Source organism: Tursiops truncatus, chromosome 6, assembly GCF_011762595.2.
Source record: "Tursiops truncatus isolate mTurTru1 chromosome 6, mTurTru1.mat.Y, whole genome shotgun sequence".
In the NCBI taxonomy this organism is placed as follows: Eukaryota; Metazoa; Chordata; class Mammalia; order Artiodactyla; family Delphinidae; genus Tursiops; species Tursiops truncatus.
Genome location: NC_047039.1, coordinates 7,211,137 through 7,229,109, shown reverse-complemented (window position 1 = coordinate 7,229,109; position 17,973 = coordinate 7,211,137). Strand labels below are relative to the sequence as shown.

The 17,973-nt window shown below is 40.5% G+C and overlaps 1 protein-coding gene across 32 annotated transcripts in view; it reads right to left on the bottom strand.

The window, feature by feature from the left end:
- CEP44 (centrosomal protein 44) overlaps positions 1-17,973 on the bottom strand; it is a 142,362-nt gene that overhangs the window by 101,789 nt on the left and 22,600 nt on the right. For 2 of the 32 annotated variants that reach the window (XM_019932375.3, XM_033857561.2), the window contains one exon: positions 5,728-11,966. The exons of 29 other annotated variants lie outside the window; for them this stretch is intronic. In XM_019932375.3, coding sequence (XP_019787934.1) covers positions 11,963-11,966 — 4 coding nt within the window. In that variant the 3' untranslated portion in view covers positions 5,728-11,962. Of the gene's footprint in view, positions 1-5,727; positions 11,967-17,973 lie in introns of those variants that run through there. One more of the 32 variants, XR_012332353.1, reaches the window with a different exon arrangement.

The following is a 17,973-nucleotide window of genomic DNA, read 5'->3' as shown; positions in this document are numbered from 1 at the left end:
GGACCGAAAGAAAGTAGAAGATACAGAGGGGAGATCAGTCAAACACACGCAAGCACACATGCACATCGTGTGCCAGCACATATGCCAAACATTTTACATGCATTGGCGCATTTAAACCTCATACAACCACACGAGGGAATATTATCTCCATTTTACAAGTGAGAAAACTGAGCCTTTGGGAGATTAAGTTATTTGTCCAGGTTTTAAAAAAATAGTACATAATAAAAGTAAGAATTCAACTAAAAAACCTCTTCCCCAAATCCACCCAATTAATCAGTCTACTAACCTCCGCCTAATGATAAGTTTTCTAAAGATAAAATAATATGGACCTTTACATAGATCTACTGAAACAGCAAGAGGCTTCAGAAAGGTCTGCCTTTTATTTATAGTTATGTAGAGTTTAAAGACGTGATTAGCCCCATTTCCCAGAGAAATCTATGAAAATGAAGTTTAACATGGATATAATAACATCAAATATTTATTTAAAACTTAGCCTTGACTTTAGACTTTTTGAGGACAGGGTAAACACTTCTATCTCCCCTCAAAATGCCTAACACATTCCCTATAAAGAGTAAATAATAAATCGGAATCTATATTCCCACCTATAAATAGGTCTGGCAGCTGCTCAGTGAGGCTCATACGGGGCTCAGGGCAGAATAACTGTCCTGGGAAAGCAGATCTTTAGCTCCTAGATACTTACAGCCAGGAAACCTTGTGTTCATCCTGAGACCCGAGTGCTTTTTTTATCTTAGGGGCCCTCTCGATTGTGTTATTGATTCAGAGTATCGTAGGGTAGGCAGTCTGGTACCTACCCCAAGAAAATGCAGGGATAGAGTGGCAAAGTATAGAAAATTGTGACCACCCTTTAGAAAAGGGATTTAAATATTTGTATCAGATTTTTTTTAAAAAAATTCCATTCCCTTTGACTCAGTAATTCTACTTCTGAAAATTTAACCCTGATGGTCTTTTGGTAGGTCAACTTCACTCAGCTAAAGTCCCAGTTATTCATGAACACTTATCTGCTATGAAGGTATTTTTTTTTTAGATGTGATTAAAGCAAAAACTCAGTCGACTGTGAGTAAAAGAGATTATCCTAGATATCCTGAGTAGGCCTTACTCCATCAGCTAAAAGTCCTGAAATGCGGCTGAGGCTTCTCAGAAGAAGCAATTCTGCTTGTGGACGGACGGCAGTTTCAGGCCAGCCCAGAGGGTGCCGGCCGGCTCTTCCGAACGTCCTGCCCTGAGATTCCACGCTTGCCTCGCAGGCCTCCACGAGGTGAGCCAGCTCCTTGCACTCTGTCTCTTAGCATACATCTCCTACTACTTCTGCTTCTCTGGGTGAGCCCTGACTGACACTCGAAAAAGAAATAATCTGAAATTTGTGAAAGTTTCATGTAATGAGGTGACCACAAGAGCATTTTTATAATAGCAAACTTAAACGTGCACTATTGTGAGTGCAACTGATGTAATTACGGCACAGTCACTGGTTAGATGTCTACACGTGAAGTTTTGGTCACAGTATAAGAAAAGCTTATGTTTAAGTTTAAAATGTAGGATAGATTACTCAGCCATCAAAAGAAACGAAATTGAGTTATTTGTAGTGAGGTGGATGGACCTAGAGTCTGTCATACAGAGTGAAGTAAGTCAGAAAGAGAAAAACAAATACCGTATGCTAACACATATATACGGAATCTAAAAAAAAAAGAAAAGAAAATAAAAAAGAAATGGTCATGAAGAACCTAGGGGCAAGACAGGAATAAAGACGCAGACCTACTAGAGAATGGACTTGAGGACATGCGGAGGGGGAAGGGTAAGCTGGGATGAACTGAGAGAGTGGCATGGACATATATACACTAGCAAGTGTAAAATAGATAGCTAGTGGGAAGCAGCCACATAGCACAGGGAGATCAGCTCAGTGCTTTGTGACCACCTAGAGGGGTGGGATAGGGAAGGTGGGAGGGAGACACAAGAGGGAAGAGATATGGGGACATATGTATATGTATAACTGATTCACTTTGTTATAAAGCAGAAAATAACACACCATTGTAAAGCAATTATACTCCAATAAAAATGTTTAAAAAAAATGTAGGATAGAAACTATAGAGAGTATGGTCCCAATTATGTAAAAGCGTATCCAAAAAAAAGCTTAGAAGGGAACTTGTATTAAAAGACATTGTCTTTGGGAGGTAGAACTATTTATTATATTTTAAACTGAGAAAAAGCAAAGTAAATTTTAATACTTAAAAAAAAATCTAGCAGTTTATGCGGTGCATTCTTTCAGAATTAAGGATATTTCCAAATATACATAATTTTAAAACTACTGCTTTTAAATTCATGGGCATTTTTCCAAGAAATCTGGTGCTTTAAGATTTTATGCAATGATAATATATTCTGTCTTACATAATACATAAACTTGAATAACTTTATTGCAAATCTGGTGAGCTGCTTGATTCTAGGGCCAATGGCATAAATAAGATGAAGCCAGGAATCATTGCAAAGGAAGGAATGAGCACTCTGAAGTTTCAAATACTTTGAATAACAGAGCAAAGCAAGTTTGAATAACTTGTTCTTATTCAAGTCACAAGTTGTGATACATTCTGTACAGCGCTAGTAAAGGCTTACTATACCTAGCACAACCTGTCAGAAACTATGCACATAAAAAGTACAGATAAGATAGTTATTCCGATCCTGCTTGCTGAATAGTTGCCTGAGATTAGATTTTGAGCAGGACGTCTTTCTATCAAAATGAACCATAATTTTAGCAGTTGTTATCATAGGCATATATTTTAACACATGTATCTGCTTCTATGCAAAAAAGAAAAATATGACGGATGCTTCTCACAAGCCCACGCTTCCTTCACCACCAACAACCCCCTTACCCCACCATCTGCGTGTGCACACGTGTCTGAACACATCTTTCCTGTCCCAAGGCACCTTTGAAAATCAACAGTTTTTGTCAGAAAAGGAGTCAGACAAAAGAGATAGATGGAATCAGGGCTATAGACCCATGAGATTTTTTTCACAGTTAAATCTGATGTGTGCGCAGAAATGAGGTATAAAGTGAATTTTCTGTCTTCTAGGATTTGTCCAATGAGGATAAAAACTCGGTAATGTTCCTTAGTCCTAGCTGCCACATTCAGTAATTGACCGCCTAATCTATTATCACTTCCTTTTTTTTCTTTTTTAACATCTTTATTGGAGTATAATTGCTTTACAATGGTGTGCTTGTTTCTGCTTTATAACAAAGTGAATCAGTTATAAATATACATATATCCCCATATCCCCTCCCTCTTGCAACTCCCCCCTACCCTCCCTATCCCACCCTTCTAGGTGTTCACAAAGCACCGAGCTGATCTCCCTGTGCTATGCAGCTGCTTCCCACTAGCTAGCTATTTTACATTTGGTAGTGTATATAAGTCCATGCCACTCTCTCACTTCGTCCTATTATCACTTCTTAAACATATTTTATACACACATTTAAACAGACTTTAAGTCTAAAGCAAATACCTCTAGAGCAGCAACTATTTTTTTACGTTATTTTGTGTTTTATGGTGTGTAAGAACCCATCGTTTCTTATACAGCATGAATGCATTTATTGTGATAGTAACTATATTCAGAGGACTATTGATATTTCAATAGGTTACATTTGAAAATACATACTTTAAAGGCACAAGAATGTGGATACTAAATACAGGGTCAGTGGGTTTCCTTTTCTGCTTGCCTTGTGTCTCTAGATCTGGCGTGACTCCAGATTCTCAGATTTGAAAGAAGTCAAACTTTGGAGATTCTGAGATCATACAGCAGGCTTTAGGTTAGGGACATCCTCCAATACCTGTGTGTGCTTCCCTCCCCCAGCACTCCTGGGGGTACCAACTTCTTTGAAAAAAACATCCTGGGGAGGCAGGCTCTTTAGCCAAAAGTCCTGAACTCTATGAGATCATAATCATAATTTCGTACAGAAATTTTGGAAGACGTCAATAGAGTTTGGCAATGTGCTGTGGGCATATGTGCTTGTTAGAGAAAACATGGAGTGACTGTGAAGAGTTGATGACAATTCTGGATCCTTTTCTTTGAAGCATCTGTTTTCATTTACATTCAGTTGTTCATCTGCTATTCATTCAGGAAGGATTTTTAGTAGCTTAGACATATATAAGCAGTTAAATAGTTGAATCTACATGGAAAGCTAATAATACAGTCAATGATGGGAAAAGGTTAACGCAGAGTTTATTATATGTGTGTGTGTGTATACAAATATATATATATATATGGCAATTTCTCCTTTTATTTGTAGCCTTATCGCTTTTATTTGTACTAGAACTTGTTATGAATGATAATGTTGTTAGTTGCTGAGGCACCTAGAGTGCTTATGTTCTGAAGATGTGCAGTTCTGTGCCATGGAATAAATGTGGGTTTCTATCCTGGAGCATTAGATAAGCTGTCTCTTACGTGAGGCATTATTTTTATGTGAAGGCAAGTAAGATTACTTTATTAAGTAGAATGCAAAATTCGTTTATTTAATTTGTGGCTGCTTTGGGTCTTTGTTGCTGAGCGCGGGCTTTTCTCTAGTTGCGGCGGGCAGGGGCTACTCTTCACTGTGGGGTGTGGGCTTCTCATTGCGGTGGCTTCTCTTGTTGCGGAGCATGGGCTCTAGGCGCGCGGGCTTCAGTAGTTGTGGCGCACGGGCTTAGTCGCTCCGTGGCATGTGGGATTTTCCCGGACCAGGGCTCGAACCCGTGTCCCCTGCATTGGCAGGCGCGTTCTTAACCACTGTGCCACCAGGGAACTCCCCGAAATTCGTTTTTAAATAAAACACTTGGACCGCTTCAAGCTATACCCTTAGACTTCTAGGGCTACACTTCTCATTCACACATTCTTAAGCAGAACACCAAAGGCACAACACATGAAAGAAAATAATTGGTAAATTAGACTTCATTAAAATGAAAAACGTTTGCTCTTAAAAAAAAAAAAAAACGCTATTAAGAAAATAAAGGAAAGCCAAAAACTGGGAGAAAATATACATGACACATATGTCAGACGAAAAACTTGTATCCAGAATATAGAAAGAACTCTTACAATTTAATAACAAGAAGACAAACAACTCAGAAAATGCCAAACTGTTTCCCAAGGTGGCGTACAGAGCCCCCCTGCAGTGTATGAAAGTCACTTACTAACTTGTGTGATCTTTGGCAAGTCGCGACACATCTCTCAGACTCAGAAACAGCAGTAGAATGCAAAACTAGTCACAGTGAAGCTCCTTCCAAGACGTGGAGTCTTTCCCCCCAAACTTTGAAACCTGCCAGGCTTTGTGACCTGCGTTGACCAACAGAATGCACTAGAAATGAGGCTGAGCTAGTTCCAAGCCTGGGCCCCGGGAGGTCTTGGAGTTTCCACTCCGCAGCTTTTAGAATCTGGAGGGCATCCCATGAACAAGCCTGGGTTTCTAGGCTAGAGAAGAGCCCTGTTGTCTCAGCTAAGGCCCTTCTAGACTAGGAAGCCTCAAAGTGACTTGTGATCACAAGTTCACAGCTCTGCCAGATCACCTAGACCAGGTCAAGACCAAGAATCAGCCAGCGAAGCTCTGCCTAAATCACTATCCACAGAATCACATTCAGGGTTGACAGTTTCAGCCGATAATTTTGGAGGGAGTTTGTTAATCACAACAGATAAGATAGCTCAGCAGTGAAATGGGATAACACAAGTTACCTACCTAATAGGACTATTGGGAGATTTATTTATTTTTGTTAATGAATTTTTTTTATTGGAGTTTAGTTGATTTACAATGTTGTGTTAGTTTCTGCTGTACAGCAAAGTGCGTCAGATTCTATTCCCATACAGGTCATTACAGAGTAGTGAGTAGAGTTCCCCGTGCTATACAGTAAGTCCTTATTGGTTATCTATTCTTGGGAGACTTAATGAAATAATATATATAATCCACTCTGGCCGGTCAGAGTGAGTACTCAGATAGGTTAGCCATGATTAGAGTTACTGTTATTATCATAATCTTTAGCTTGTGGGAGAGGGGACTTTTTCAAAAGTCTGACACTTCATGTGGCTAATATGTTATTTCATAGCCTATGAAACTTCCACTTTGAAAAAATATTTACATCATGAGCTACAGTGTAGCCCTCCTACTACACTGGCTGAAAATTACCCTTCTTGACAAGAAAGGTGGAGGCGCTTGTCCAGACCACGGCTGTTAATACAAATATGTTGCTGGTTCAGAGAGGAAGAAACGTGATGGTTCTTCTCCCTACTAATCTATCAGCTCCTGTTCTATCAAATTACGTGAGCTTTTTGTCTTGTGTGGCGTCCCACTGGACCGATTAGGTGTAAGGGAGGGAGAGAGGAGAGCGTCCAAATACTATCAAAGAGACAGAGGTTCCAAGTGGACCACACAGAGCAACTTGAATACAATAATCTCATCGACTGTTGCTTTGACATTAGCTGGGACGCTGAGCTCCATTACATGAATATTACCACAAATGATGATGCTCATCTGAATGTAAGATTTAGGATTTTGTTCCAACGCGTGTTGCCTTCATGTTCCCAAGCCCCCAAGTATAAAAGCTGTAAATATTTCTAAAAATATATATTCTAAAAAATATTCCTAAATCTACAGAGGCTGATCAAACACTAATCCTTTTTAATCTTCCCTTTAATTTTTTGGCATAATTTTCAAAATTTTTACAAAATCTTTCTCAGAAGTATATTAACTGTTATGCTAACAAGTGTTAATGTAGTTCCTGTCTTTCCCTGAAAGGACTATAAAACTGCAAGCCTTTTAGGATTTAAAGCATGGATAGAAATACTCAATCCAGGTGTTTCTAAATCACCTTCCACAGTCTCAAACAATGCTGTACTTGAATAGCTCTGGCAAAATGTCTTAGAGCATCATCTGTGTTACGTAACATCAAGTTATGTTACATCCAGAATAAATGCATAAAATAAAGCAAAGCCTGCTGACATATTTACTTTCAGGACACTCTATCATATGAATTTAATAATCATATTTGGAAATCCAGCTGTAAAGGTACGTGTACTAGATAAATGGCTATTGGGCATTTGACAGACCACAAGATTGAACTGTATATAATGAAAAATTCTAAACCAATGTTGGGGCAATTCATCCTTTCAAGTTAAAATCTTCAATTAATCACCTAATTTCTGTCAATATCAATATAACAATCCTTTTTATGCCTATTAATACTAAAAAAAGATTACAACATTTTTCTGAAATCTCCCTAAAAGTGATTTCTGGCTTTTAAAAGTCTTGTCTTATCTAAAGTGTTTCTATAAATATAAATGTCCTCTGTGTCCACTTTCAGTAAATTCCAGAGAACTCTGCCCTCTGCAGGAAGTGTTGGCTCGACATCCTGGTGGACTGCTTGTTTCTATTAGCGACTGTGTTCTTTAGAGAGGAATGTCTCCATGTGTGCTAGACGTCAGTTCCAGGAAGGCAACAGGTCCAAGCCTAAGCATTATTTCTCTCCAATTAGGAACACACTTGTGTTTATTACCCGCAAAATACATTGCTTGAGTTGGAATTTATGGATCTGCATAACTGGAAGAATTGTTTCTTTAGGCTGAGGCACTCTGACGGTAGCTCTACGCTTTGAGCAAACATCTGAACAAGAACTCCAAGTGGTCGTCATTAACGCATACATCGCGGGAGATCCTTGGCAGTTCAAATGCGTCAGCACATAAAATCACTGCCACTTTGAAACCCAAGACTGCTTGGGGAGATATTTGCTGTTTTAAAAATGGTCATAAAAATGAAAGTGAATTTTATTTGATGAAAATGATGTGAAAAACAAATTATACGTTAACTATTTGAGGAGTCAAAAAAGGGGCTGGGGGCTTCCCTGGTGGCGCCGTGGTTGAGGGTCCGCCTGCCGATGCAGGGGACACGGATTCGTGCCCCGGTCCGGGAGGATCCCACATGCCGCGCAGCGCTAGGCCCATGGGCCATGGCCGCTGAGCCTGCGCGTCCGGAGCCTGTGCTCCGCGGCGGGAGAGGCCACAGCGGTGAGAGGCCCGCGTATCGCAAAAAAAAAAAAAAAAAAGGGGCTGAATGGAACCCAAGGCCCATTACACGTGGTCTCTGGAAATGTGTTTACAAGATGCGGTTGATGCAATTAATAGAATGAAGCGTGTTGCCGATGCTGCAGGCTCACACAATGAGCAGATGCTACCCCCATAATTTTCCCTTCTTTCCTTTGCCACTGCTTTCTCCGGCTCCACTGAAACCAGTGAGATGGTGCAGCTTAGAACATATAATCAACCCAGGAGCAGGGATCTTAGATACAGGAACTCAATTGTCTTCTCCTTGTTGCCCCAGCTTACGTGAACACTGCGCCCTTAGGCTACCAACCCCACAGAAAACTGTCCTATTTGCCCTGCCCAGCTCTTTTCCTAGTTTTCACTGTTGAGCTACGTCTTAATTCCTACCTCCTCAGCCCATGTTTGTCCCTTTCACTATTCTGGGTACATAACACTTTACCTCTCTGTACTTCATCAGTGATGGGAGGAAAGTAGGGATGGGCTACTTTGGCAACGTTTGAATATTTCTCTAGTGATCTTGCACTAATTTTGTGGGGTTTTTTCTACTTTGTACTTTTAAAAAATTTCAAAATGAACATGTGTTACTTTGAATTTGTTAAAAAGGGAGAGTGGTATATATTCAGAATAAAACCATAAAAGATTGTATATTCTTACACAGTCATTTTAATAGGAAGTATGAAAGTTGAAACTATAATAAGTATTCTTATCTAAAAAATTTGAGTTTACATATTCTTTTTGACCTCAGGGTAAAGGATGTTATTTGTAACTCCTCCAAACTCATCTTTTAAAATTTAACAAGACAGTTCAGTAGTCTATTTTTACCATAAATCTATCTGGAGCAAGAATGTTGATAACCTCAAGGTTAACATATATTCATTAGCATTTTTTTTTTTTTTACTAAATCAGAGAGCAACATAATCCAAACAGTCTTATCCTTTTTCAGAACCTAAAAAAAAAAAGTCATGGACTACCTTTTGAACTTTTTCCCTTCAGTTTCTCATAACCGCCTTAGTTCCCATGAGTAAAGTACATTCTTAAAGCTATAAAGTGTGAGAACATTATCCTGGAAGCAAAATGTTATTGTTAAACTACCAAATATATTTTAACACTGACTACTTTATAACTTTTATAACTTTGAAGATACACCAAAAACAATTTAAAAACACATGTCTCCTTTAACTTTAGCTTTTACTACTTAAAAATCAACTAAAACTGTACTAAGAGGGGAAGAGGTAGCAACTTTTCTGAAAATTCTTATGACCAGCTCTTGTTAAAATGTAATTTTTTTGTGTTTGAGCAAAGTGATTTCCTGTGTATTTTCCTACTCATCCTGATTCACTTTGCTAATAAAATGGGAAAGTATAGTTGCCATTACTCTTTACATCCTAACCTTAAATGCTAATGGTTCGCTGTAAATTTTTCTATATAACTTCAGATCTTAAAAGTCACTTTAATTTTTTTGTTGTTCTTAAATGATGGTTTGGACCTGGAAAGTTAAGAACAATTGATACCTTCTGTGTAGAATTTAATTAGCTTGAGTTGTATAATAGTATCTTTTACATGTGTCAAAATATTACAGTTAAAGAATGTGTATCGAATAGTTCTTCTTTGCCATGAGGAAGGAAGTAAAGAAATAAGTTTGGGGCTCCCCTGGTGGCACAGTGGTTAAGAATCCGCCTGCCAACGCAGGGGACATGGGTTTGAGCCCTGGTCCGGGAAGATCCCACATGGTGCAGAGCAACTGAGTCCACAACTACTGAGCCTGAGCTCTAGAGCCTGTGTGCCACAACTACTGAGCCCTCATGCCACAACTACTGAAGCCCGCGCACTTACAGCTCGTGCTCCACAACAGGAGAAGCCACCGCAATGAGAAGCCCACGCACCACAACCAAGAGTAGCCCCCGCTACTCATTGTTGGAGCTCGACATTATACTAAATTCATATAAACCGCGTATAAACAAGTCCATCCAACAAGTCAATGTATTTATTTATCTGAAATTCTAGGTTGGAGGTTATTAATCCTGTTGGAACCATTTGAAGATAGGGCTCTTTAAAGTGACTCCATGGGACTACTGTCAACGTCCTCTGGTGACTATCATCTATCTGACAGAAACATCCCCTCTTTTTCCTGTTTTGTTCCCCCTTCATCTCCGATGCTCTTTCTTTACCTTGAGCCTCGTTTCTCTCCTGGACCCTATGGGGTTCCCTAACCAGTACCCCTCCCTCCAGCTTTGTCCTCTTCTACTTCCCCTCTAAAACACCACCAGGGTAATCTTCATAAAACGGAATTCTGGTCCCCATGGCTTATTTCAGTGATGAAATCACATGGGAATAAATCATATAAAAATAAAACTTACAAATGGAGAGTGAGGCTGGGAGTCATGGGGGGTGAGTGCTCAGAGCCCCTGGGGTTCCTCTTAGAACTTCCATGCTTCCTACCGAAGCCCTCCAGTAAGTTCTGGAACCTCCGAAAGTTCCGTGGTGCCAAGTTTGAGGACCAGCGCCCTGGGCCAAACTTCCCTGCACAGGGGGAGAAACCAAGCTTAGAGGTTGAGCTACTTGCCCCCAAGAACCCTGGTGGTGGCCCCCTCCACCACTGCTATCAGGAAGGAAAGGATGGGGAAGTATTCTGGAGTGGCAGGGTGCTTGGATGGTGGCCTTGGTCTCGGACGACTTGCTCTCCTTCTCCAGCACGGCCACTCCAGTTGTTTGGCTCCCAGATGTGCAAATTGAGGGTTTCAGCCAGTGCTACCCCAGAGCTGACCTTGCACCCTTGGCATCCAGGTAGCCAGCTCACCTTTGCAATCTCATTGGCTCCACTGTGGACATTTTAAGCGACATCAAAGAAGAAATATAAGCACTGGAACCATTTACTTAACGTGCTCTGTTGGGGACGATCAGGGCTCACAGAGTGGGCGGTGTGGCTAAGGACAAAGTAGACAATATAGATGTGAAATGGCCATTCTCCATGACTGCCAGTTTGATCTCTCGCTGGGTGAGGTGGAAGAGGCTTTCCAGGTTGCAGGTGCATCTCTAGTTGGTATAAAGCAGCTGAACAGCTCCCTGGGGATGGAGGTCTGGCTTGACAGTCAGGCCAGAACCACCAGCACTAACTCATGCCTCTTTGAACTCATCCTGTGTTTTGTCCGCATGAACATCGAAATCATCTTCTGAGACACACAAAGGGTGTTGGCTTTGGAGCCGTTAAACCCCTCTAATATTGACAACATTTCCTCAGACAGGTCTAGACAGTTGTTCCTCAGCATAAATACCTGGGCTTTGTGGGCAGACGTCCTGTGGGATGGTCGGGGGTGGAGGGGAGGCGGTGAGGCAGTCACGAGCCCCAGCTGCATCTGCTTCACACACACCGGGGCTGCCCACGCTGGCCTGAGCCCCATGTCTGATTCTCATCCCCTTCTGGACTGGAATGGCTGCACGGCCACAGCTGTTTCCTCCTCCTTCTTGGTGAGATTTCTGGGCTCTGCCATGTCTACGGTTCCCTTTACCCATCACACCGATGAGCCAGTAAATGCCCTTTCCTGCTTAAGCCAGTTTAAGTTAAGCCATCTTTGCAGGAGATGCAGGATGCTGGGGCTGCTCTCCAAGCACCTTCCAGCGGACGTATTCGCAGGGAAGGCTACCTTCTGCGTGAACAGCCAACCCTTCAGGAAGCCACCATCTTTCTAGCCAGTAATCCAAGTACAGTATACCAAATTTATGTTTTCTTTCATGGCTTGTGCATTTTGAGTTGACAACTATTTCCCCAAAGATCATCTCCTTTGCCAGTGTTCCCCCAGTGTTCGTATGCGTATTTTTAATGCAGACTTAGCTCGTGGGTGATGCCGGCGCTGTGGCTCACAGACCTCACTTCCATTTCTATTTCCATATTTGTGTCTTTAACCTACCTGTAAATGATCGAGTGGTGTAAAATAAGGCTCTAAGTTAATCCACCGCCCCCGCCGCCCCATTGACAGCCAGGTATTCCTAGAACTATTTACTGACGAATCCATCCTTTTCCCACTAGTCAGCAATGCAGTATTTGTCATACTCCTTATTCTATGCAGAGTCCAGTAGGAGGCTCTCTACTCTGCTCCAATAGCCTATTTGTCTGCCCTGCACTATTGCAACTGCTTGACAATTGTAATTACTGTTATATTACTATAGTTTTAGAATAATTTCAAGTATCTTATAGGAAACCTCTTTAAAAAAATAAAGGAATGTTTAAAGCAAAAATAATGACAATGTTTTGTGGCGCTATAACATACGTAGAAGTAAAATGCTTAACAAAAAAGGCTTCAGGGGGAATGGAAATATAATGTTACGATGCTCTTATACTATACTTGAAGTGGTATAACATTACTTGAAGGTAGCCCGTGGTAGGTTAAAGATGTATACTGCAAACCTGTAGCAACCACCTGCGTTATAAATATAAGATATATTGTACTTAATAAGCCAAGAAAAGAGATAAAATAGAAATACAAAAAATACTCAATTAATGCAAAATAATGCATAAAAAGAGGTTAAAAAAAGAACTAAGGCCAAACAGGAAAAAGGAAAACAAATAAGATGGTAGATTTAAACCCAACCACGTCCATAATCAAATTAAATGTAAATGATCTAAACACTCCAGAGATTTTCAGATCGGATGAAAGAGCAAGGCTGAAGTATATATTATCTTCAGGAAACCCACTTCAAATACAGACACAGATATATTAAAAATAAAAAGATTGGGAGTAATACCATAATAATACTTCCTGAAAGAAAGCTGGGGTGGCTATATTAACGTCAGACAAAGTAGACTTCAGAAGAGAGAAATTATTTGAGATAAAGAGGGCCATTTCATAATGTTAAAGGAGTCAATTTATCATGAGGAAATAATAGTCCAAAATGTTTATGCATCTAATAACAGATTCAAAATACATGACGGAACTCAAAAAAAAAAATCAGAATTTTTTGTGGCTTCCAACTACAATCATAGCTGGAAATTTCAACACCCCTCTTTCAACAACTAATAAGTTGATCAACTGGATGTTATTAAAACTTCTGCTCTTTAAAAGTACACAGTGAGGGAAATGAATGGGAAGTCAGAGAGTGGGAGAAAATCTTTGCAACACATGTATTCAACAAGGGACTCTTTCAACTCAATAGGAAGACAAACAACCCAGATCACAAAATAGGGAAGAGCACTGAACAAACCTTCACCAAAGCAGATACACAGATAGCAAATAAGGACATGATGCTCAACATGCTACAGAAATGTAAACTTACACCACCATGAGATACCATTATACACTGTCACCTCCTATTCACTGTTCACTGGTGAGGCGCAGAGTCCCACCGTAGGGTGACGGGGATGGCTGAACACAGGACAGGTGAGATCCCTGAACAGTTTATAAGTTACATGTACTCACCACCTGTGGGAGGACAATGCTACAGGCCAAGCAGGGCCATGTGGGAGTTGCACTTGGGCACAGTGGCCAGCTGGGGGCTGTAAGAAGCATGCTTTGTAGCATCATGAGGGTGAGGTGACCCCTGGTTGCTGCAGGAAGATGTGATTGGTTTCTTTGAATAACTCTGTGGCTGGCATGCAACTAAAAGCAGCCACTCAGGGACGAGCAGGAACTGTGCCTGCCCCCCGATAAGGAGGTTCGTTTGGCTAGAGAACCTTTTCCGCGGCAGCAGAATGGGGAGGGGAGCTTGTGGTGGGGCCGTGTGAGACCCTCCCAATCTTACCAGGTGTCAAGGCAGAACATAATGTTACGCCTTAACTTTCCACCTTTCACCCCACACACCCATTCAGAGACTGACAAAACCAAGTGTGGGCGAGCATGCAGAGCAAGTGGAACTCTCAGATGACTGCTGGGAAAATTAACAGGGCACAGCCACTTTGGAAAATAGTGTAGCAGCAGCTCCTCGTAGAGTTAAACATAACCTGTCACATGACCCAGCCATTCCATTGCTAGGTATTTACTATTTACCCAAGAGAAGCAAAAGTGTATGTTCAGATAGACTTGCATCCTAATGTCCACGGCAGCTTTCTTCATAACATTCCCAAACCAGAAATAACCCAATGTCCATCAACTGATGAGTCATAAAGAAATTGTGGTATTTCCACATAATGAAATATGGCTCAGCAATATAAAGGGATGAACTAATACAACGTGGGTGAATCTCAAAAGGAAGATACTGTAGAGATTACATTTACATGAAATTTTAGAAATGGCAACCTTAAAATGACAGCATGTAAATCAGTGGTTGTTAAGGGGCCAGGGATGGACGCGGGGGACTGGCTGCAGAGGGGAACGTTCTACATCTTGATTCAGGAGGTCTTCACATGAACGTATGTATTTGTAAAAACTCACTGAATTATGCATGTAAACTGGCGAATTTATTGTATGTAAATTATCCCACAGTAAGGCTGAGGGAAAAACAGGAGGAAAAAACCCTCAAGGCCTAGGTTCCTACTGTCAGCAAACTACCTCAGGGCAGCTGCAAGCTTAATACTTGGAATTCTGCTTCCTCTTCTTTGGGTCCTTAGGAATTTCTTTTTAATTTCTTATGATAAGTATTTAGTGTATCTCCTCCAGAATATTTGATGATTTGTTGCAGGAGTTCTTAAAATTTTTTAATAGCTTGTCTGCTGTATTGCTACAAGCAAAAAATCTCATTTTCTGTAAAAATTCGCTGGCTTTTAGTGCTTTAAATGAGACCTAGGTAGTTTTATGCAAACTTTTAAAAACGTGGTAGTTCCTAAAAATTGCTCACCTTTATTAGGAGAAACTCCCTGTATTAAGGCTCAAAATTATTATTGCTTAAAGTATGGGAAATTATGTTATAAGTTACCAACTTAGAAATTAATGCTACATATTTTTTCCACATTTAAATATATTATCAGATAGAGCAATGTGATATAACATCTAAATAAAGAGTTGATATTAATGAAATTAATTTAGGATGTCGGATTTAGAAATCAGTAAAAGTTGCCTCCAATTTCATATTATATAAATACGGGGGGCGGAGCGGTTAGGGGGGTCTTAAAGTGTTCATCTAACAAACCACAAAATGAATTCAGAATGTCCTATGTAGCAGGTGTTGTGCTGGGGATGGAGGACACATCAGTAAACAAAACTCACATCCCTTCTCACGTGAAACATAGCAGGGAGGAGAGACCCCATGAAGTAACTGCAAATAAGGGCTTTAATAATGTACAAATTGAAATGCAGGGGAATTACAGGGTGCTTTAACAGTATGTCATAGGGAGTCTAAAATATGCTGGGGAATTAGGGGATGTGACCGGAAGGAAGTTATGTTTGATCTGAAAGCTGTGGGATGAGAAGAAGTAAGCTAGACCTGGTGCAGAGGGCAGGAGACAGAGAGGTGGGTAAGGAGTATTTCAAGTGGAAAGGCCAGCACAGTATGTGAAGAGGGAAAGTAGAGGAGAACACAGTGATTCCAGAAAGTTGCAAATCTGAGAAAAGAATAATGGAATACCGAGAAGCTTTCAACTTTTAAACACTCATTAAAGTCTTCAGCTGTGGTGTTTAGTTTTCTAGTTTGAACATCAACAGACTACCACTTGACAGAATTTGAAAACACAAATGAGATCCTAGACTAGTAAGAGGACACGGTAAAGTTGGTGAATTCCTAGTGGCTTGCACCTTCCTCTCCTCTCCTCTCCTCAGGCCCGATCCATCTATTGAGACTGCTTCCTAAATATGTGTCTTAAATCTAAATCTGCACCTTGTTCCTCTCTCATTTTAACACTTCTCAAATTGGGCTGCACTTAATACATTTTTTCTTTTTTTAAGCATTTGTAAGGGACTTCCCTGGCGTTCCAGCGGTTAGCACTCGGCACTCTCATCACTGCCAGGGGCCCAGCCTCGATCACGGGTTGGGGAACTAAGATCCAGCGAGACACGCGGCGCGGCCGGAAAAAAAAAAAAAAATTCGTAAGACCATATATCACTGAATATAAATTTACGTGCAAAATATAGATCGCTAATAATCACTTTCCATGATTTCAAAAAGGTGACTCTGTGACATAATACTGAAAAGTTTCTATGTATGCAGAAGGAGATTGCCCATTACACTTTGAGCAACATAATTAAGGTAAAAAACTAGGAATTTCTCAGCATACATGCAGGTGTTTCAGACAGAAGATACTGGTATGTCCCACACATGCTTAGTGAGGGACCACAGCTGATGAGACACCAAACATTAATTTGTATAAAGTTTACACCTAATTTTAGAGAAAGGATGTTTTAACTCATAGTTATATATAGTTATATGTTATAGTTATATGTAATTCAACTGAGTTTTAAAAAATCATTTCAATGAATGCATTCAAAAGCCTAAAGCCATCCATTCAAACGGGAAAATGTCCAAGATATTGAACACGGACTACAAAACGTCGTGTTTAGATGAAAGCAACTCAAAAGAATCTGAATTTAAGGCTCAGACCAAATATTGATTATGATAATGAAGCAAGAGCTTTGTAAATGTAAGTTAGAGTTCCTCAAATGAAAGGTCGCTACAAATTACTTTGGGTTCTCAGTGCAATGCGGAATTTGACTCAGTAGGTCAGGAGAGAGGCTGAAGATTTTGTATTTCTAATAAGATTGTAGATCCAGGACTAACTGGGCAAAGTATTAAACTAAACATTAGCGTGGTATCATCCCCCATCCCCCAATGCAGATACCAAATCGGACAGTCCTTAAATTGGACTTATTGAGCTTCTTATGTAAGACAGCCTTCAAGGGAAAAAATACATTCTCCCAAACCCCATTATGTCCCTCCATCTCTTCTGCCATCATAATCGGAGTCCCGCTTCCCACGTTTCTTAGATTACTGCAGTAGTCTCCTAAATGGTTGCTCTCCCTCTAGGCCTGCCACCTCTCATTCATTCTCCATACCGAAGCATTAAATCAAATCCTTCAAAAACCCAACTCTGGTTGATATTCTGCTGGGGCCTGGGTAAACTGATCTTCAGCCACTGTACCGCCGCCTCCCACACCGCATGTGTGTGGCCTCCCACACACACTCCGCATGTCGGCCCTAGTGGACTTCGTCCCAGTGGCCTTCCTCTCCGGCCTTTGATTTTTTTTCATGCTAGGCCTTCTGCTTTACCCCTTCTTCCCTGGCTACCCGCCCCCATCACTCATCCTTCAGGACTCAGGTTAACGCCGTTTCCTCTACCCCAGATTCCTCAGATGCATGACAGTTCCCTTTTAGAACTTACTAGACACTGTTACTGCTTATCTGTCTCTCCTGCTCAGCTGTTAGTTGAGGAGAACAGGTATCATGCTTATACCTGTACTCTGCTTATGGCCAGTGCCTGGAACACTAACTGGCACCTAGTAAACACTTGAAGCGTCATTGTAAATGTATTCATCAGCAAACATATAAGGTATGATAACCCTTGTCTAGAACGTATACTGATTGTATCTTTCCTCTGTCAACACATTCCTTCCATAGAAAGGATGTAGCAGGACTGACCAGACCACAGCTTCAACCTGATAAAATCTTACTTATCAGGAAACCTTGATTATAATTTCATTATAATTTGATATTAATTTGGTCACCAGATAAATATTAACTACCACTTACTTTGAACAAATGCTAGGCACTAAGGGAAATAAACATTGGAAGAAAGATTGAAAACCAAAACCCTCAAAAACAGAAGTAATGGATATTAACTTCATATAAACAAGTAAGAGCTATGTAATTGGTGTAAAAATAAGAAATATAAACAAGGTACTATAAAGCAGCAAAGAGAGAATATAATTTGGCTTCTGTAATTGTGAAAAGTCTTTCCAAGGAAGGTACAGTGTCTTAGAGGATAAGCAGAAATTTTCCAGATGGAAGGGGAAGTCACTCTCAGCAAAAGAAAGTGTGCAAAAGCACGATTTAAGA